Genomic DNA, 22,500 nt, shown 5'->3' with positions numbered 1-22,500 from the left:
GGCGAGGTCAGTTTTGGTAATAGCCCGTGTGTTGTGCCGCACTAGTTCCCTCTTTGTCTTAATTTTCCTGAGCTTTCCCTATGCCCAGGCCATTAGTGTGTGTTTTAAATAGGGCAGTCTCTTTTGCATCTCACTAAACATTATATTGGTGTTTTAAAACTGGTCTTAAATACAGTATAAAATGACTGGTCATATTAGTATGAATATTATGAACACTAAGAGGCTCTATCAAAAGTAGTCATTACAGTATTTAGTTAGCATTAGTACATCATACTGAAAGCTGTTTACAGTATCAGCACAGAGAACTTTGAATGGTTTCAATTGTCATGGCGCATAAGGTGGTTTTCGTTTCTTGTTTTACAGTTTTTGCAATTGATCTTGTTAAAGCGTGCAATTGGCTATGGTGTATCGAATAATTTGTTTGAGGGGGGAAAAACTTTTCTCCTTACCTCCACGAGTCCATCTTGACCATGTGAATCACTTTCTGCAGACAGAACCCCCACTAGCATGGCACACAGACACAGAAAAACAATGTTAAACCAGTGGTGATAAAGTACATTTCCTCGCATAAATATTCTAAGAAAATGACTACAATTCAACAAACTACTAAATAAAAAGTCATACATTCTCGTAACAATTAATTTGCTTACCAGAAAGCAACAGGATAAAACAGAACAGCACACCAAACTTCATGTCTTCTAGAGTATGTTTGCTTTCCTTGTGTCTGATGTGTAACAGGTGTGTCACTTCCCACTTAAGTAGCTTGCAGCTGTCCCTGATTGGTTGTATTTCCAAGGCACACATGAGTGAATGCCTGATAAAAAAATATAATAAAAAAAGATAGGAAACAAATATTCAACATTAGCCCACAATTTTTTGTGAACTATTTGGGGGATTGGGATTAAAACAGAAGAAAAGACAATTGTATTGCATTGTCCAATCACATAGAATCTATTTCGGTGTGCGTCATATTAAAATGATGCAAACATCAGTTTGAGGATTAACATACTTAAAAATTCATCCATGCATCCGTCCATCAATCCATCCAACCATCCATCCAACTATCAACCTTTTCTCTCAGAACAGTTGCGGTTTTATCTGGGATTCTTGAGTAAATAAATAACATTTACCAGTAGGTGGAGCAATTGGAGTGTATAATGCTTTCCAAGCCATTCGCCGTTTATGTTTTTTGTTTGATTTTAAAATGGAAACTTCAGTACTACAGTTCGCATTTATCTTATTTGATTTTTTTTAAACGCATGTTTTTAAACTGGGAAATATTTATCGAAACAAGACTTTTGTATTTGATGTACAATTAACACATTCCTTTTTGTACGTAGTATTGTCATCCGTTATATGGAGTGTTTTGCTTATTAAATGGCAAGGCTCCAAACAACTTCTTTTACTTTTTGAAATACATACATTTTGATTCAAACAAGATTAATAACAAATTTTCAACATCTATTTAAAATACCTATATGTAAAAATGTTTAAAATAATAGTTTGCAAAAATCAGATGTTAGTATAATCTATTTTAATCAGAACCGAGGAATTAATTGCTTCCCAAACACATTGAAAAATTAAAAATATTTCGAAATATTGTTTACTCTGATAAAAGGCTATTATTTCCGATAGCACCTGAATGCGCCATGGGCTATCAAACTGAAGCAAATCGTCTCCAACGGAAACTAGAAAGGGTAGAGAAGACAAGATGGCGGATTGAGTGGGTTGCGCTGTGGACAAACGGTTGCGACCCTTGAGTTAGCCCGGTAGATAAAAAGGACTGAAATGTTCGGATAGAAAAAAATATCGGCCAAAACATAACTGTATTTTTTTTTTTACCCTCATTGTGGAGGTCGTTTTTTTTTTCTTTTCTTCCCAACGACGGTCCTCGCGACAGCGCTAGCATTTAGCCAACGCTAGGCTTTACTAGCTGCTTCTTCGAGATAGCTGTGACTGGCTGCTCGTACAAGGCCGTGCAATCTTTCGGAATAGCATCGATTTATACGTTGTGACTACACGTCATACAGTATTTCCGAAAGGATTTCGTATTTTAACGAAGATCTTTTGTGGATGGTAGCATGTTTTTTTTTCTTTTAATTTGCGCATTAGCCTAGTTGTCATATTTTAGCTACCATTCGTCCATATTCACCAATATCAACGGGATCAGGATTACATTTATGTTTCGCCGACCATTTGGTTAGAACATAAAACCGATTTTCCTGAAGTTAATCGAGCGCCAGTCGTCATTTGGTGGATATGGCGAGCAGCAGTGGCTCTAAAGCCGAATTTATTGTCGGTGGGAAATACAAGCTTGTCCGCAAAATTGGATCGGGGTCTTTCGGCGACATATATTTGGCCATCAACGTCACAAATGGAGAGGTAATAGTCATAATTATTATGTACGTACATTGCTTGTCAACGTAGCATTGAAGGTCGACAACGTCAGTTAATTTTAGACATTTGCTCAATTATCTACAGCTGTAACCTCGCTACTCGTGAACTCATATGGTTTACTGTAGCTGGAGGTTAGAGAAATAGCTGTGATTAAAGATAACCTTTATTTTAAACTAGAGAATAAAACTGCCACCTGTCCCGTGTGCCATTTTTAGGAGGTAGCGGTAAAATTGGAGTCACAGAAAGCCAGGCATCCACAGTTGTTATACGAAAGTAAGCTGTACAAGATCCTACAAGGTGGTGTCGGGATTCCACACATACGGTAAGGAAATTCTTATTCCTTGTAATGTCCTTGTAAATTAACAGTTTTTATTTATTAGTCGTCGCTCTTGCAAATTAGTTAACCGATCCTAATATTTTTGGTACGAGGCCTACCCTGTCCGTCTACCTAACACAAATGCTAGTGTACTCCATTAAAGATGATTTCCCAATCATCGTTTGGTAATGACCGTTATTTTTTTGGTTCAGTTGTTTTGCGTAGTTGAAGCAGTTAGTGGATCGTGTCATTCAAGTGTACGAGGAGAGTGTGGTATTGTTTTTTCTCGCGAACAACAGCTGTTAGGGGTGAGGAAAGGCTGCTATGTGTGGAAATGGCCGCTGCTCTTTTGTTGTGCTCGCTCTCAACATGTCTCCCTCCTCGCTTAGAAAATGGCGGCGGAACACAGCAGGGACAACAACCTGAACATATCATTGAGCATTTTAAATGTGTCATCATGGACCGGATTACATCTTGAAATAGACTGATTTTATTTACTTGTTTTTTATATAATGGACGCCAAAGAGTGACATAAACGGCCTCATTCACTTTTCGCAGTTAATCGTCTTGGGGGTATTCAAAGTTGATATACTTCAACGTAAGAGCCAGCCATTTTCTGTCTCTTACCTGTGTAAGATCAGCTGGAGCCTAATATTTGATAAATATACATGGATGCAATTTTCTCAAGTTGGTAGCACTGGATAATAGACTTTCCCATGTAGAATGAAAGCATGCTAGCTCAGTACGAAGCATTGGAATGTAATAGACAAACTCATGGAACAAATATCTATTTGTTTACATATACCAATATAATATATACAAATTTTGTCTGGCTTGGCTCTTAATTGAAAATTTAAGTTGATCAATTGTACAGATTGCTGAAAGGACAACTAATGTGTCAGATATGGAGCAAGAATTAAAAATCAAATGCCCGTCTAATATCGTGTTTGTATTTAGTTCTAATTTGATACCTTTTGTACCTGAAGGAATAACAGTTGTGACATTCAATGTCATGACCTTATACAGATTGACACTGAACTACTGGGAGAAGTTGTGGAAATCAAGTAATTTGTCAAACTTGATCAGCCTTTTCCTGACATGGATAAAAATCCAACAATTCTACAGGTGTACATTTTGCCAACTTTGTTTTGTAATAAAGTAACACATTGAATGTTTTAAATGTTAATTTTAATGACGAATGAGACTACTGCATTTGATATTGAAACATATTAGATTACTAGTTAGTTACTCAAAATAGTAGCCATTGCTGTGTAGTGCGTTTCTTAATAACATGTTACTGACATCACCGGGGGCCAAACTTGCCATTTAGGCATCTGCAAGTTGTGCAATGTGTCCCATGAATGTGAACCCAACCCATATTGGAGATGTGTCCTTTGAAATGTAGATGCAAAACGTTCACTGCTGACTATTACTTGCATCTTGTCGCAGTTCCAAGCTTGCTGAGTCAATACTATACGGATATTGCCATTACTGTATCATTGTAACTGAAAATGTAAATAATTAACATATTGTGCCTTAGCTGTGGTCGCATCAGGGTTTTAGTCCATTTTCTCCACTCCGCTGCAGTAGCAGGGCTCTATGGTAGCAATGATGTTACCAACTTTTTCAGTTAATCACACAATTTTTGAGGGAGCTACGGCATGACCATATTTGCTGATGTAAAGTTGTCTCAATTTGTATAGCGTATGTTCAGATGAAAAGAGGAATGACAGCGATTTCAACATATAGCAGCAAAATATTTTACTGTAGCAAGATTTGTCGGCAATAAAACAGATTAATTATTTCATATTAGCCTACTTAAAAGAAAGTGAAAAACTAGAATGGGGGATGGAAGCCTAGCAGATGTGATTAGGTATTATACACAGATGTAACGATATTGACCATTAATTATAATATAGTTTTTAAAAAAAAAAGTGATTTCACACCCATCACTCTTCTTGATGTATGCCAGCTTTTATAGATTCATCGTTGGGGAGGGGAAAAAGGGAGAAGTCTCCGTGGGATAAGGCGCTCGAACAGGCTCGCCTCATTTTCACAAAATATTATTTCTTCCCCCTCCTGCATCAATCCTCTCAATCCTCTGTAGATATGAGATGGTAAAAATATGAGACCCGACGACGGACTTATTAAGTCCGTGGCCCTGACATGCTTGACCATCCATACGTATTTACATCCGCAAACATAGTGTTGAGTGACGTATCATCTTCTGCGCATGCGGGTCGCTTTGAGGACGCATTACATCCACACAGCAGACGGGGTAAGTTTGCAATTAATAGGTAATGTGAACGCTTACTCCAAAAAATCGGATTTCATCAAAAAATCGGAATTGAGCATTAAGACCTGCAGTGTGAACGTAGCCTAATTAACAGACTAATTAACTTTCTTTCTGTCTTTAATTAGCAATTAAATAAAATTTCTAGGTGGCGTTGTGTTGATGTTGGAAGTCGAAAGTCGCGTGAGGACAATTCAAGCTGGCCGCCTTGAGCTGCGACGCCTTGAGCTGCGACGCCTTCCACCCGCTGCGTGGATCAATTTTAAAGTAACAAGGCAGTTGCATCGACGTCAATGTATTACTTGGAAGGCTTTTATTTTGAAGTTAGCCTCCGCAGCGCATTCCTTAAAATTGCATGAAGTTAATGGCAACTTTGTATTCATATAATTTCAAATTTCTTGTCCCTGATTGTAAAACGGCCGCAGGAGGGCGGACGATAATGGTATCATTCACCGCCGTGAGTACCAATACCTTAAAATAAGACTGGTATTGGCACCGATAACAGGTATCGGTAGTCACCCATCATGGTCAGGATGATACCACCTCTGCCTCAATTTGAGCCAGTTAAAATCTGTATGGATCAAGCGCCACGGATCGGATCGTACATAGTCCGCAGAATGCACTGCGAGGCCAATTTCAAAATAAAGCCTTCCAACTAATACATTAACGTTAATGCAGTTGCCTTGTTACTTGTATTTTGCAATTGACCCACGCAGCGCGTGGTAGATGGCGTGGCTCAAGGCGGCCATCTTGACATCTCCTCACGTGATTGTCGACTTGCAACATCAACACAATGCCATCCTGAAATTATATTTAATTGCTATTAAGGACCCTAAGAAACCGCTTGTTAGTCTGTCATTGTTTGACACAGCACAAGTCTCCGACATTAGCAACTAGCCACTATCGGGAGCATAAGCATTGACGGCGTTCGGTGAGCCGCGAGCTGCATTCAAATACTGTTTCCAACTCAGACAGAAAAAAGTCCATCAATGCATTAACGTTAACAATTGCAAATTTCTAAACAATGTCGGCTTAGGCGAGGACCTAATACAAAGTTGTGTTGAAGGGCCAGACTTGACTGATCATGATGCTAGGCAGACTGTGAAGCTTTGGTTTCCCCAAGGGGAAGAGGGTTTGGAGGCCTTGCGATAAGAGCTGCCCCCCTCTGCTTTTAACAAACTAATGTTCACAATCACATAAAAGCATTGCCTTTTTTCAATGTCTTTTTTTAAAGTAATATAATGTACCTGCTTTATTGCAGACAAATGTTGTTGCAATAAAATATTTTGCAGCTATATGTTGAGTTGTCAATCTTTACATCATCTGAAACTACGCTAAGCAAATTGAGATATCAGCAAATACGGTCATGCTGTAGTCTCCCTCCAAAAAATATGCGACCAAAACCTGTGTGGTGGGACCAACTGAAAAAGTTGGTAGCACCACTGCTACCAGTGCAAAAGTTCGTCTAGAGTACTGGTTGCAATGGACCTTTAAAATATGTACGTGCCAAAAACTTTTAATGCATATTTCAACCTGCCAACATTGAAATTACTCTTAACTTTGTAAATTTTTGAGGTACCACCTAGGGATGCATGATAACTGTTTTTTCCCGCCGATACAATAACCGATAACTTCCTTCTCCTCCACACCGATACCGATAACGATCTTTTTTTTTTGGGGGTAACTACAAATATATCTGTTGTTGCAGCTTAAAAGAATAAAGGGTAATTTAAGGATACATTTGTCAGATGATACCCATTTTATGAATTATGTGGTATAACTAAAATCAAATAATCAATTTGGAACATTTATTTTGAAATGCATTTCAAGATTGAAGTTTTTATTGTCTACAAGACAGCAAAGAACCCATGGGAGCGGCTGTCAGGTTTATACTGTCTTGCAACTATGTAAAAAATGTTACCCTTTTAGCAACTCGTACATAGCGATCATATTTTTATTATAACTTTACTTGTTTGGCTAGCTAGCTTGTTTTGTTTAGATGGCTAATCGTTAAGCCTCATAACTTTGACTTATGTTGAAAGTATGACGTGGCGTGATAAATGATCAAATAAGATGTCCCCAATTGTAGATGATAGTAATTAAAAGAATAAACATTTAATGTTTTTTTTAAATTTATTAAACACATATTTAACTGCTTGGTCTGAAATCATTATCCGCCAATTGCCCTAAAACATTTAAATGACGCTTTTTACTAATATAACTGGGTCGGAAGATGACAAAGTGGTTAAGCTTTTATGCTTATCAGTAATTATTACCAGTAATACAGTTGCCTGGGTTTTGTTGCAACTAGTATTTATTAATGCTTCAACAAATAAATCAGTCACAAAATGATTTACATTAGCACTAGTGACGTTTCAAAATGCACATTGCACACACATATTTTAAAATAAACACAGGACCCGAAACATTTGAGTTAATGGTTATTCACCATTTTATAGACATTTGGACCACAATAAAAACAAAAGATTAAAAATATGACACAGTAGCTGAACTTTGAGTCGTGGCCTATTGTATTCAGTGCTTCGTATCGTTTACTATCCATCCGTATATTTTCTGAGCCACTTATCCTGACTAGCATTAGCTATTTATTTAGCTAAGTGAATGCTTGGCTCGGCTGCCCCCATTTACGTTGCTTCGTAAGGCGGCCACCAGACTGACAGCTCGACAGCCATCCAAGGTCTCGCTGGTTGTGCCTCGCGCCATCTCCTCTGATAGTGCGTCCGGTAGAAGTCGCTTGAATTCGTCAATTTGTACTGTACTCCAATGTTAAGTCCACACAATTATAGTATGTAGCAACAAAGATAAAAGCAGTTTAAAACGTAAAAGGCACGGCAGCCCGGTCGAGACCATTATGGTTTCTGAGCATTCCCGGCTACCGAAGCTGGCCGCCTCCAACGCGGCGCCTCGGAACTCTGGGCCATCGGGTGACCGCGAACACCGAGTGAGCCTCAGCTGTGGCTGTCATTCAGGAGAATGGGAGTCTCTGCAAGCGTGCGCTCGCGAAAACTTTTACTCCAGTTTCAATATTTATATAGTTTTTAGTTTAGTCAAGCAGACTTGGGCTAGTTCTGTGTGCACAAGCTATATTTTTTCCCCAGTCGCAAAGCTTGACTAATGACAATACTTTTCTTTTTTTTAATTGAAGACTCACACACTCAAACTCAAAAACGCGTTCTCTCAATCGGTAAGCGATCCAGCGGGACCTGCAGGAAGGCAGGCAACCACACCTTGTCAACCAGAGTCCAGGCTCACGTTTACTTCTGAAGTTCTGCGCAACAGCACCATTTGGCCTCCGGCGTCATGCAGCAGAGGCTTGAGCTCTTAAAGTGACAATAACCAGAGCAACGTTTTTCAGGCGGCTTTCAATATTGGTCTAATTCTGAGCTATCGGACCGATAAAAATGAAATTTTCCCCCAATATTGGTCCGATAATTATCGCGCATCCCTAGTACCACCACATATTATACATCATTTGAAAGAGAATTAGATGTAGAATTACAATATATGAATATCTAAATTTTCATTTTTAGAGCCATAAGCCTAATATTTTGGAAAACGCATCACATTTGTCAGTCCTAAAATAGTTGTAAAAAGCGATGACATGGACCTATGGGCCAATGAACCACAGGTCACATTTAAGTTTGCTTTAAAAAATTTTTTAAAAAAAATCACGTACCGGCAATGACGGAAGGGTACCCGATGCACTGCAGAATGACGGGCCAGCAAAACTCTTTTCTCACCTGGCAAATACTTTTTCTCAGCACTGTACAAGTAAATATAAAATACCAAGATTCCTTGTAGATAAAGCATGCACAGATCACAAGCCAATTCTCCTTTGAAAGGAAGTACAGTATTCCGTTTGCCTTTATATGACTAGATATTTGGGTTGGAAAAGGGGTAACCCAGAGGTCGTATTTTGTGTGTGTGTTTAAAGTCCTTTCTCTTCTGAAACCTTACTTTTTTCTTAATTTCTTTTGTTAATTTCTTTTTGTACATTTACTTCTTTTATTTTTAATTAACTGAATTATATATCTTTTATTTTAATTTTATTTTTAGAACAGATCAGTACTATGTTGTCGAAGGAGAGTACCTTTTTGTTAAATTCCTTCTTTTTTTTTTTTAAAGGTCTCATATTTAACTTTTTAACATACTAAAATAGTTCTCAAATTTGTAATAGACATGTCTGTGACATGTATTCGTCAAAATTAACTTTGGATCTAATATTTTTGCTGTCCCTACATCAGCCAAACAGCCTGTTTTAGGGGTGTGTCACTTGTATGTAAATAGCTGCACCAGGCCACGCCTAGGCCGCCATACCCCTCTCTCTCTCGAAGGGGCAGTGATTTCGGTCATGTGCTAACGTTGTGAATGAAAACGACTGGCCATGGGAGCAGAAGAAGAAAAAATACAGATATGTATTTTGCACATTTGAGAACTATTTTAATATGTGGAAAAGTGGCATAACGTTTTACCATAAGAAAATGTAGCATAACGTTACTACACAGAATATGTTGTAGCGTTAGTTTGTGATTGTTTAGGCAATAGTTATTTTGCCGTAACCGGCAGATCTTTTGCCGTGAATGTCTCCGATTTGCTGTGAATTTAGGCCACTGCGCGGTCGCAATGTGCAAGCTGTCTCGTCGAGACCACTTAGCGGCCGGTTAGCATCACAAAGTCATGCCAACTAGGTGGCGAGTTGCCAGTCACAGCAAATTAACCACCGTAGATTGTATCTTGACAAAACAATACGCAACCGCTTCATATTATGCAACCACCGTCTGCTTTATCATATCTGACCTCTTGTAACCAAACAACCTCCACACGACAAATCTAGCTCCCACTTTAGGCACTAAAAATACACCAGTATTATGGTAAAAGGTGCACATCTCTTATTAGAAAGGATAGGGAGGAAGGTTAAATCAAAAATGCTAAACTTACATCTTTCCCGTTTGCAGTGGTCACACTGTTGGGACCGATCCATTATGTTTAAACGTGTTGCAAATCCAACTCTGAACAGGCTTTCACTAACAAAACAGTCTTTTTAGAAATTATGTCGGTATATGTCCTTCAAAAATAAAATTAATCCACTGTCTTCTCAAAGACTTGAGACGAAGGAAGCAACCACTTTTTCCTGATCATTGTTTCCGCTCTCCACGGAGCATTTGTGAGCAGGGGGAGAAAAAGAAAGGAGCAGCCAGCTTCTCGAATTTCAGTGTGCGTGACAAACCTTTACCAGAGGTGCTGCCACTAACCCGAGGGGGCTGAGTCGAGTGCACTTCTGTGTCTTTTTGACGTCATTAAGTCACGATAGTTTAATCTGCCTGTTTGAAGCACACATTTTAGAAAGGAGGAGAAAGCTAAACAAGTAGTGGACGGACTTTTTTCATACCTTGTTGGATTGTAGACAGGCTGGGGATGCATAATATTGATAGAAAACTCCACTCAAGTGCATTTTTATACTATGGGACCTTTAAGTACGTATATCCTTTTATCAAAGAGCAAGGTCAAAGAAGAGATGGAAAGATAATGTCTATCAGGATTTGCTCCATTTCAAAGTGCCAGAGGATGCTCAAAATAGGAGTTCTTGGAGAGTAAAGACGAAAGAACCTGACCTCATAGTCTAGCGGGAAAATGCCAAAGAAGATCATTTTATCTCCAAATAGTTCTAGAGATACCATTACAAATGGCGTTCCAAAGTTAAAACCAGACGCTGATGCCACTGCACCGTTTTTCTGTTTGTTTTTTCTCTCATCCAAAATGTTTTGTGCTAGTAAGGGGTTAATTGGTTGAAAAATACTTCACAGTGGGTACTTCATTGGGACCGCTCCTGCTTTAAATAATGTACGAACATACAGTATAGCAAGTAAGCCATTTCAAATACCGCAGAAATAACTGCTTATGTTTGTTCCCAGTTGAGAAGATTACGAGCAACAATTAAGGATTAGTTTTGGTGGAATAAAAATGGGAAATATCTTGTGTACCTAAAGTTGCAAATAATTTCCAGTATTTGTAGAATACTCTTAACAGTAATTAGCACAAGTGTCAGATAAGCAGCTTTGTGTTAAAATAGTAATTGGCAAAAGTTGAGTTTGTAAAGTCGCTTCAACCTTTGTACAAGTTAAAAAAATAAAAAGGAATACAAACTTACCTTGATGAATTTTATCTTATTTAGGTGGTATGGCCAAGAGAAGGACTACAATGTCCTAGTCATGGACCTACTTGGCCCCAGCCTCGAAGACCTGTTCAACTTCTGCTCTCGACGCTTCACCATGAAGACGGTCCTTATGCTTGCAGACCAGGTAGCCAATGCTCGCATAATGACATTCAATACTCACAAAAAGTTGATGGTTGTCAGCTTTCGGGTGAAATTTTAGGATGACCCTAAAATGCATTTAAACTTTTGTTGGTGAGCTAAATTTGGCATACACATTGCCAACTGTTCAGGGTATCATTAGGTTTTGTACAACTTGTTCTCTAACAGAAAGCCAAACAGCAAAAGCCACAGCAATGATTATCTGAATATTCCAAACTTTTTGTAGGTTGTGTATGTGCAGTCTTCCAAGCCAATTTATTGTTGTTATTATTATTATTATTATTTTAAGAATGCATAGTTTCACATAGAGTACATGAGATGAACTTTTCTGTGACCATCAGATTTTGCATTTGAGTGCTTGTTTGTTTTCTCAGCTGTACTAGTAAGTAAAAATGTGAGTGTCTGAAAGAATAAACTGTAGTAACTAGGGATGTCTCGATCACACTTTTTTGGACCCGAGTCAGTCACCTCATTTTGAGATCGGCCGATTCCGAGTCCCGATCCAATACCTCGGCATTTTATTTTATTTTATTTATTTTTTTTAAACAAAACTACCCCAACACATTTTATATGGTGAGTGGACAGTGTTTAAACTAAGTAAACCACTTAAAACCCCATTTTTGGGCACATCTATGAGTTACTCAAAGGGCTATTATTAACCAGTATATACATTTTTTACAAGAGCTTTATTTTTGAGAACTTACTGTGGCAGTTATAAAGAATGCTATTTAACACAAATTGATGGGTAACCTAATGTTTTACTGTAGGAAAAGTGTGTGTGTGTGTGTGTGTGTGTGTGTGTGTGTGTGTGTGTGTGTGTGTGTGTGTGTGTGTGTGTGTGTGTGTGTGTGTGTGTGTGTGTGTGTGTGTGTGTGTGTGTGTGTGTGTGTGTGTGTGTGTGTGTGTGTGTGTGTGTGTGTGTGTGTGTGTGTGTGTGTGTGTGTGTGTGTGTGTGTGTGTGTGTGTGTGTGTGTGTGTGTGTGTGAAGCCAACTTCACTACAAACAAAAGGGTGCACTTGAAGAGCAAGCAAAGTGTATTTAATCTTACCATGTCATGACTTTAGGGCTGGACTCGCACCAGTCTAGACTGCTGACCCGGGCGGAATTTGGCGGCCCATTTAGGACGTCGCGCTAGGCTAGGCACCGGGTTCCCTTCAAGGGGCATCCAGACTTCAGAGTCGCAGGCACCGCAGCTGGATTCACGGGGAGGAAACGAAGCGCGCCCGCACCGCAGCTAGATCAGCCAGGATGGCACGTTCAAGTTGCCAGGCTCCTTGGCTGCCCATCAATGAAGTGCAGCGAGGAAGCAACGCATCTACTCTATATATCTTTTCCGCGCACGAAATGCTCAAGTCGCACCGTCTCCGCTTTTCACATTGAAGATGATAATAACTTATCATCTATTTCCTCTGCGCCATTTCCTTGTTTAGCCCCGCCACTTGATGGCATTAATAGTGTCACTGTAGTAAAGTGAAGCCATGCCGCACGCACTTTATGGAAAAATGTAGTGTCACTCTGTGCTAACGCCCAACTCCAGATTTAATAAAAAGTTATAAAATTAAAAAAAATCATATGTATCCAAATCCTGATCGGGTGACATCACGTGATCGGATCGGGACATCCCTAGTAGTAACTATAAATACCAGTAGTCAAAATATGCTTTTATTGAGGAGGATCATGTGGAATGACTCAGTGCCCTTCTTTTTTTGTTTTAGATGATCAGCAGAATTGAATATGTACACACAAAAAACTTCATCCACAGAGATATCAAACCAGACAACTTTCTCATGGGCATTGGCCGGCATTGTAACAAGGTAAGATGTGCAAGATCATTTCATTGTAGAGATACAAGCAACATGTCAACATTGCGGTCCAAATATTAAGATATTTAAATGTATCTTTTGATTCAAGTGCCCAGATGGAGAGGATGTTTTTAGTTGGCTTAAGACATATTTTGTCCCTCAAAAAAGGTTATGTTTGCGTATGACATTAACATGACCATAAAAGCCATTTATAATTTCAATCTGTAAAGGGAAATCTAAATTATTTTTGGGGAGGAAAATGGCAGAAACAAGGCATTTTCTCATTTAAATAATATACAGAAAGCTTTACATTCTGTTGTGCAAAAGGCCATCTACATTGTTCCTCAGGTTGCAGTAAGTGTTACGTTTGGTAATTTTTCTCGGTTGCAAGTTGGTTATATTAAGTCTTGTCAGTGAAATTGGTGTTGAGGGTTCCGCATGCCTCCTGATGCTGCTTCATCAGTAGGTGATTGAATCAAAGCACATTGAGCACCTTGAAGGTAGAAAAACACTACTCAAGTGGAAGCCCCTTTACAACTGCCGAATACTTTCATCATGCTCCCGATTTGGCTGTCACTGTCAATTTATGTAGACATATATTAAGAAGGGGATGAGCTATTATCGAGTTCCTGCTAGCAAGCGGGCTCAAGGAGGAACCAGTTCCAGCCAGTGGAGGTGAAAGTCTGACTAGGTTCAGTGTACAGCAACAGTACTAGAGCTCGCTGTTGTTAGTGTTAGCTAGGCTTTGTGGTCAAAAGCCCCTTACCTTTTTTGTATTTAACATGTCTTCACTGTATGACTAAACAACAATGTTTACATTAACCATGGATGCAACAAAACCAAAACATTCACCACATCCCTCAATGCAATGTGCTTCCCAAAGCATTTAGTACTAAATATATAACTTCTGAAACTGATTAGCTCTCTTTCCATTTTTTTCCCCAAAAGGAAACATTACCTCTGTTTAGGAATGGAGTCACGATAAATAAGTAAATGGTGATTCTGTGTTTTTTTTTTTTTTAACTCTACATTTTCAAAAAAGTGTCTGCAAGCTAGTCAGATTTTTTTGCACGAATGTGACGGCACAGGAGGATGTTTGGGAATATGTCTACTGCATGTGCTACATGCACAGACTTGCATACTAATTTACAATTGTCATTCGACAGCTTGGTGATGAAGTGGTGCCTCCACAATTGAAAATACAATTAATCCTTTTACTGTCTTTATGGGTATTTATCCTTCAACAGTAACATTCTCATTTAGGACACAAGCAGCATAGCGCCGGCACTTGGTTGACAAAGTTGTGCTTGCAGTGGAACACTGCGCAGTAGAAAGATTGGGTAAGCAGTGACTTATTTGCATGAGACAGGATAGGCCCCTCAAAACAAGCTGATTTCAACAGGTGGGCAGCAAAAATTTTGAACATTGAGGGGAAAGTCACTATTTTAAAGAGTCATTTAAGAAAGTGAAACTTGTACACAAAGTAAAGTGTTTCGAGCCTTTGTTTCAGTTTTTGATGATTATGACAGACACAAATTCCCCCATTTTCAATAGTGAGTACCCCATAAAATTATTTATTTATGCTGCTATTTTTGTTCTTTTTTTATAATATTTGAGTAAATTTAAACAGCTCTTTCTTTCATTCAACATAATCTATTACAATTTTAATAAAAAATATTGAATATTTGGTCAATTAAGAAATGTGTATTATAAGTTTTAAAAAAAGTTGACATTTTTCTTTTAATTCTTCATAGCAAGTCAGTGTCGTAATATTCAGACATAGTATAACAGTTTTATTTTCATCAGTTATCCGAGCTTCAATGACAATGTGCTCATGTACACTTGATTGAGAAACTCTGATTTGATTGATTATGATGCTAGCCAGTTTGTGAAGCTTTGATTTCCCCAAGGAGAAGGTGGTTGGTAAAATATCTTGCAAATATATCTTGCGTCTCTGTCAATCTTTACATTAAATGAACCTAGGGTATGCAAATTGAGAGAATTGTAAATCAGCAAATAGAGACAATTGTAAATCAGCAAATATGGTCATGCTGCACCCCCCCTGAAAATGGTGCCACCAAATCCTGTTCAGTGCAACCAACTGAAAAAGTTAGTGTAAATGTTAGTTAGTTAGTAGACAACAGCCCCACCGCCACCCCCCCATCCCCTGAAAAATTAATTTCCGTCAGGCCCGTTACTCTGGCACGGCGTGAGAAAAAAAAAAATACAGATTTTTCACAACCCAAAGTTGGCCTGCCCCCGCTGCTGGAAAAAAAATCCTAGAGGAAACACTGGATGTTGACACAATTACCTGCAGAATTGACAGGAGGGAACGTGGTTACATTAATGCCGCCGCCACTGCTTGGTTGAGTACTTATGAGCGGATCACAAATGCGACAGTCATTTAGGTTATCCCATGCTGTGTGCGCAAATGCTTTTGCATAGTTGTAGTGTTTCCTTCATAAGATGAAAGATCGAAATTGCAAGTTGCTCTGTGGTTTTCTTTTCCTGTAAAATGTCAAACTTTCGCGAGTTAGTCGCCACGTTTCTAGCGGTGCTCGTAAAAAAACACGCGTGGTGACGCCATCGTCCCGGGTGTATTTGATCAGGACATTTGGCAAACAATGCCAGAGAATTGAAACACTGAAACCGTTTTTCAACAAGAACCAGTTTTCGATTCCCATCCCTATTCAACAAGCCAAAAACGGTTGCAATCTCGTCGCACGAGATCTCGTCCCATCCCTAGTTGATTAGTGATATATTATCAAGCCATATGTTTATAGACAATAAGAATGTTGAAGGTTTTGACAGCTTTGAAACGGAATGGGGAACAAATTACCACTCAAATCCCCAAGGTTATTACAATGGCGCCCCAATGTTGAAGGTAAATGTACCCGCAGATGCTAGTCTGTTACATTTTTACTAATATTTATATAAGCAATATTTACGGCGACCCAAGCCAACACACTCTGGCTAGGACAAAAATATCAGTGGTCTCACACAACTGCACAAGAGATGAAAATTTTTATTGGGCTATTTATCAGTATGGGGTTCACACTATATTAGTGTAGCACAGGGTACCGGTACCAGTACCGTGATGTTTTGGCATCAAAAACGTCTCAGTATAATTTTTTTCTTAGTACCGGTACTTAAATATATATATATATATATATATATATATATATATATATATATATATATATATATATATATATATATATATATATATATATATATATATATATACAAGACAGACCGCCAACCCGGTTTTAAAGGCAGGTACACATACACGCATAACCGCCTGTCTACCGGTATGTGAAAAACGCCTTAAGCAACACGCCTCTTTCAGCGTGTGTGCGAGAGGGCGCAGGAAGATGGCTTCATGCATTGAAGCGATCACTGGACGTGCACTCTTCGTTGAGAAGCATGAAGTGCTTATTAAGTGTAGCGCTTGCTAGCCGTCCACTCCTCGTTTTCGATGACGCGCTAATTAAGGCTCCATGGGAGTGCTCAAGCAGTGGAAGCCACGCGACAGCATTGGCATTGCCTACGCATGTTTTCAATAAACACATGAAAAACACACGTGTGGTTTTCAATTTTCTGTTTTAGAAATGTTTTGTAACAAGAGCAAATGTTTTTCGCGGAGAAGCAGATGAAAAAGCAGCAATCATTCCTGCAGTGGACTCAAGGTGCGTTCAATGAACAGGCACACAGTAGGAAATCACAGTTATGCATAGAAAAAAAAGCTCAGGCGACTGACAGAGCAACAGACACAAGTTGTGACGCATTTCTGACACTTCCCTTCAAAATAAGTGGAGTGTGAATTACTTTGTTCCCAGTTTGTAGTATTTGATTACGCATTTGACTAACTGGGAGCGTAATGGAGAAGAGCAGAGACATAGACAGAGTACTTAAAGAATATGGCATTCAATGTGAAAGCACATACAGTATAAACATAGATACAGTATGTGCATAAATTAACATGTATACATCCCACAGTATAAACATAAATAGATACCGTATGTACATAAATTAACCATTAATACATCCCAATATTTTGAATTCATAAAAAATAATTTGAAGTTCTTTAGTCAGTTTTATTTTTTGCTGTTTTTGCTGATCTTTTAGAGATTTGTCGAGGTACCATTTCAGTATCGGTATTTTATGCAGGTATAGTATTGAAGTCAACATTTAGGTATCGTGACAACACTATACTATATTATACGTTTTTTTAAATCATCAAACTTCATACTGAATAAAATAAAGTGATTAAACAATATACCTTGAATCAAACAAAAAATTGTGTAAAAGGATACACACATTTAGTTTTACTGGATATTTTTTATATATTGAAAGGTGGCAGGAGAAGGAGGTTCGGTCGATCACATTACCATATACAGAGTCAGGGTTGGCACTGGGTCATGAAACTTTTTAGCCAATCTCCTAGCCACATTTGAGTATAGCTAGCCACAACATCACATGTTTATGTGGTGGCAGTGGCGCCTATTTTGCTGCTATCTTACTACGTACACCACTCACGTATGTACACGGCAGAGACATTGTAGCCCAACTAACAAACGCACAACACTTTTGGGAAGATGGATTTTTTGAAGGGGGTTCTAGACATAGGTTGAGGGCTAACTGCACATTATAGTGCTAGAAATGGGCAAAGTTTTTATAAATAAAAGTGACAACTGCGCCAAATCGCCACACATAAAATAAGGGAACTTATATACTTGGTTCCTTGGTTGCATCAGCTCATCACCGTTTTAGCCCCATGCAAAAAAACTAACAAAAAACTGACAATTGAGAGGGTGAACAAGTTTTCCCAAAATGCCTCAGCAATTCTGCGCTAAACTGATCCCCCGTAATTCAGTTGATTCAGGCGACTCGGGAGCAATATAGTTCCGTTTTGGTGCAGTAACAGACACAATATTCCATCCTTCCTCAGGTCGCAACACAACCGCTTGCTTGTTAATGATGCTAATGTTCGCTAACATCAACATGCTTCTACCGGTAGATGTAAACATTGCTGTCATTGGCCTTACAGCAACGTTGTTGATCAATACTATGACGAATCGTGTGTGTCACTGGCCACATTAAGGATTGTGGGATAACTGTATGCAATTTGCTTACGGACATTTTTTTATTTCGTTTTTGCATACGGATACTTATGCCTGGTATAGTGATGTTCCCCCAGTGCAATTTTGACAAAATTGGCAGCGCCTGAATATTTACCTCGCCACTCCCCATTTCACCTTGTCATTGGTGACGTGGCAAACGGGTCCGCTCACCATGAGAGTCACTAACACCTAAACGGGTTATTCCGAATTTTTGAATTGATTTATTGGTTTGTTGTTTGGGGTGTCAGCTTCTTTTGATGTGATATAGTTGTGTGTTGTGCATTCCTAAATGTATTGATTTTCATTGGGTTAAAGCTTGTTATAGATGTAACTGGTATCATTAGTTATTCCATCCGTCCATATTTACCACTTATCTGGGGCCACTTCGTCTAGCTCCTCCGGTGGGATCCCATGGCATTCCCAGGCCAGCTGAGAGTCATACTCTCCAGCGTGTCCCGGGCCGTCCCCACCAGGAGGCCCTGGGGACGGCCAGGGAGACATCCGAACCAGATGCCCAAACCGCCTCAGCTGGCTCCTCTCAACGTGGAGGAGTAGCGGCTAGACTCTTGAGTCCCTCCTGGATGACCGAGCTTTTCACCCTCTCTGAGGGAGAGAGCCCAAACATCCTGCGCAGGAAATTCCTTTTGACCGCTTGTAACCGGGATCCTTTTTTTTTCTCGGTCCAGACCCACAGCTCGTGACCAAGGTTGAGGGTAGGAACATAGATCAGCTGGTAAACCAAGAGCTTCGCCTTTTGGCTCAGCGCCTTCTTTACTACAATTTAGCTATTCCCAGAATGTTATTTTCTTGGTTGACACAAGCTGTTGAATTAGGAGTTATGCCTTTCGTCACAAGAACTAGACTTTATTAATAGCACAGCATGCTCACATGCTGCCCCTATGTAGTACATCAGTTGCATCCCAGGAAATCTAGCTTGTACTCTTTTTTTTTTTTTTTTTTTTTTTTTTTTTTTTTTTAAGCCATTGTTTACTTGATTTGGGTGTTTGAGCCATTGTCATGCTGGAAATTGATCTTCCTATTTACCTTTCTAGCAGTAGTCTGAATGTTTTATGGTAACACTGACTCTTATTTAGAACTATTCATAATTCCCTGCACTTTGACTAAGGTTCCAGTTGAAGAAAGCATGATGCTGCTAACTCCATGCTTCACTGTACATAGTGTTATTTTAGTGGTGCAGTGTTAACGCAAAGCATACCCTTTCGGAATTATAGCAAAAGACAAACAAAAAACCTTGTATGTTTTTGCAAAGTGTAGGTTTAGATCTTTTGGGGGAGGGATGGGAGATTGTTTGTACGTGTACTAAATAGCTCGTACTTGCCAAAAATCGCCTTTTAAATGATGCTGTAGTCTTCTAGACAGTCTACTTGACCTTTTATTATTGTGTTTGTCATTTTAGAGGCACCTTCAGTTCTTTGTGTTGTCACTGTTGTGCCATACTTTCTTTACTTGATGATGGTTGTTTTCATTGTGTTCCATGGTATATTTAATGCCTTTTGAATTTTTTTTGCACCCATCTTCTGAATGATACCTTTGAACAGTTGGATTCCTCTGCTATGGAAACTGACAGTCATGGCTTGTGCTGTTAGATAATGCAAAAAATGTTAGCAAAAAGCCTACTCTGTTACTTTAATTAGTGGGCACATGAGTGCTCACTATTTAACATGAGTTTGAATGTGATTGGTGATTGCTGATTATTGCCACACCCCCACATAGAAGAGGTTGTGCACACTTGTGCAACCATAGTATCCCGTTTAGTTTAGTTTTTTCTATCCCTCTATAAAAATCTTTTCCCCTTATTCTACAGGTTATAGGCCGGAATGCAAAAGTTATGTAAAGATGATCTTTGTCTCATTTGTTTACTTTATATTACGAAAACCTTTTTTGAATTTGAACAGGTGTGTAGAGTTGTTGTTGTTGTTGTTTTTTTTAATATATATACAGGGCTCTAAATGAACATTTTTGATGACCAGCCAACGTGGCTGTTGACTCGTATTTTTTTTCACAGTGAAAATGTTCCCAGATTTTTTTAAAGCCCTTAAACGTAACAGTATGTCTATTGCAGCATGTTATGTCGTATTAAATACACTGATTCTGAAACATTTACTTAAGTTAATTTACTTACTCCCACATCCATACGGTCTGTGAAAAGCTTGCTCTTCCAACCAATCACGGTGAAGTTTGTCAGCACCTGATTATGAGTAGCCAAAAGCTCAAAACAAAGAGTCGATGGCCACAGGAGAATTGAGTTGTTGGGCATCAGTGGTGAAGATTTGGTACATTTTGAATGGGGAGTAAGACACATACTCAGTTGTGCTGCTCATACCTCAAATGCATGTTCCTTAAGAATGGGATATCATTTAAAAGAGAACTAGATAAACTTTCCAACTGTCTACAAATTGACAAGAATACTCCAACCAAAATATTTCTTTTGTTTATGTATAACTAAATCTTGGCATTTAGACAGACGAAACTAAGAGATTGCAGTAAGGTCTTAGTTTCTCTTCCTCTTTTTTTCTCTTGCTCTATCTCTTTATCTACCTACCTAATACCTATTAACACACATTATCATAAGCAATAGGGTTGGGCGGTATTCAAAATTTTACAGTTTTACCTTCTCTACATTTCGCTGGGGTGCACGGTAATACCGTCACTAAGTTTTTTTTATATTGTAGGTTGCGCTGACTAGCACTAATCTGTCTACTAGTTAATGGTCACAGATCTGTTTACTGTGTGTTCAAGCTGCATTTGTAATAATCTTTTGTGTGATGGAGCACAGGCAGTCTGTCACTCCTTGACTAGCGTGTGCTCTCTTTGGCTGAAGTGTGCAGCTGATGTTAGCGCATGCCATGCGCTCTTTTTAGGCCGTGGAGAGCCTTTTAAACAGTTTCCTCCGTGGAGCCGCGCAAACTTCAAGCGGTCTGATACATCTACAAACTGTTTCCTGAATTCCCGGACTCTTTTTGTCAACAGTGTACGCTAGACAGCTGCGCGACAGACAAAGATGAGGGTTAGTCACCTGCGTGCTGCCATCTCAAGTTGACGTGTGTCCATGGAAGAAACCGAAGCACTTCGGATTTTTGGTATAAATAGTGCTCCGTGACGCGCTTCTGAAGGTCATATGACTATGGACTAAACTATAATAGTAGTTGGGAAACGTGTTTGGACAAACTCATCTCTTTGCAGCAGTCAGAATGGGATTATTGTTCCTCGGATGCGTGCGGAGATGCGAAGTCTATTCCATCTCACATTACCGTTTTCATGCAGATTTTGCATGCGGGCCTCATTGACTTTTGTTGCCAAATTGCAGTAGTTGCATTTTTTGAAGCAGGCAATTGAGCTATAGTCTCAAGCTGCGCGACTGACTATCTTGTCTCCTTCCTTCTTATGGGCGGTCATGTGACTCACATGACTAATAGAAGCCTACTATTACAGTAATTTTAAATTGTTTATAGTAATACTAATTGTTATAGTAATATTAATTTGAAAACACAACTGCAAATTAAGGTTTTGTCAAAAAATATGTTTAACATCAGGTCCTTATGTTCTGCATTTTTTATTTTTTATTTTTTACAGTATTGAAAGTGACACAGTTGCTATTTTTACACACGCTGGGATACCATATCGTCGTCAAACCGCCCAACCCCATTGAGCAATTATTGTGGCCAACAAACCTGGCAGATATGCCATGTTGTTGCCAGTCTGCTCTTACTGTTGTCAGAGAGGATGCTGAAGTTGTTATTTTTTATTTTTTGGTCATCTGAAGATTTATTTCTTGTACAGGATTGATCTAGCCATGGTTGTCGTGACAGAAGAAAATCACACTTGTGATTCTTATAGACCAGGGGTGGGTCCTCGAGGGCCGGAGTCCTGCAGGTTTTGGATGTTTCCCTTCTCCAGCACAGCTGATATATGATCAGCTCATCCGCAAGCTCTGCATAAGTCTGATAACGATCCTGTTGATTGGAATCAGCTTGTGTTGGAAGAGGAAAACCTGCAGGACCCAGGCCTTCGAGGACAGAGTGTGCCCACCCCTATTCTAGACTGATGACCAGATTGATCATTTAAATACAGCAAATATACCCCAAAAATGACCTTGGAGGTCCAACCTTAATTATACCGGAGGTGCTTGCTCAGTTTTACAGAATCAATTGGCATCAAACAAAGTGGCTACAACCAGAAGTGCCTGTTGTTACTCTTGCTAACTGTGAATAAA

At 39.1% G+C, this 22,500-nt stretch overlaps 2 protein-coding genes across 5 annotated transcripts in view; one reads left to right on the top strand and one right to left on the bottom strand.

The window, feature by feature from the left end:
* LOC144059270 (trypsin inhibitor ClTI-1-like) overlaps positions 1-784 on the bottom strand; it is a 2,203-nt gene extending 1,419 nt beyond the window's left edge. Inside the window, exons 1-2 of the mRNA XM_077578237.1 lie at positions 651-784; positions 450-502 (exon numbers count right to left, since the gene is read on the bottom strand). Coding sequence (XP_077434363.1) covers positions 450-502; positions 651-693 — 96 coding nt within the window. The 5' untranslated portion in view covers positions 694-784. The remainder of the gene's footprint in view (positions 1-449; positions 503-650) is intronic.
* Positions 785-1,678: 894 nt separating this feature from the next.
* Positions 1,679-22,500, top strand: part of csnk1a1 (casein kinase 1, alpha 1) — a 46,005-nt gene continuing 25,183 nt past the window's right edge. For 3 of the 4 annotated variants that reach the window (XM_077577332.1, XM_077577330.1, XM_077577331.1), the window contains exons 1-4: positions 1,679-2,382; positions 2,613-2,719; positions 11,200-11,326; positions 13,057-13,155. In XM_077577332.1, the coding sequence (XP_077433458.1) occupies positions 2,260-2,382; positions 2,613-2,719; positions 11,200-11,326; positions 13,057-13,155 (456 nt within the window). In that variant the 5' untranslated portion in view covers positions 1,679-2,259. The remainder of the gene's footprint in view (positions 2,383-2,612; positions 2,720-11,199; positions 11,327-13,056; positions 13,156-22,500) is intronic. The other variant, XM_077577333.1, reaches the window with a different exon arrangement.

The sequence above is a fragment of the Vanacampus margaritifer genome, chromosome 10 (assembly GCF_051991255.1).
Source record: "Vanacampus margaritifer isolate UIUO_Vmar chromosome 10, RoL_Vmar_1.0, whole genome shotgun sequence".
In the NCBI taxonomy this organism is placed as follows: domain Eukaryota; kingdom Metazoa; phylum Chordata; class Actinopteri; order Syngnathiformes; family Syngnathidae; genus Vanacampus; species Vanacampus margaritifer.
The sequence above is the reverse complement of the archived record's forward strand: the minus strand, read 5'-3'. Positions and strand labels throughout refer to the sequence as shown.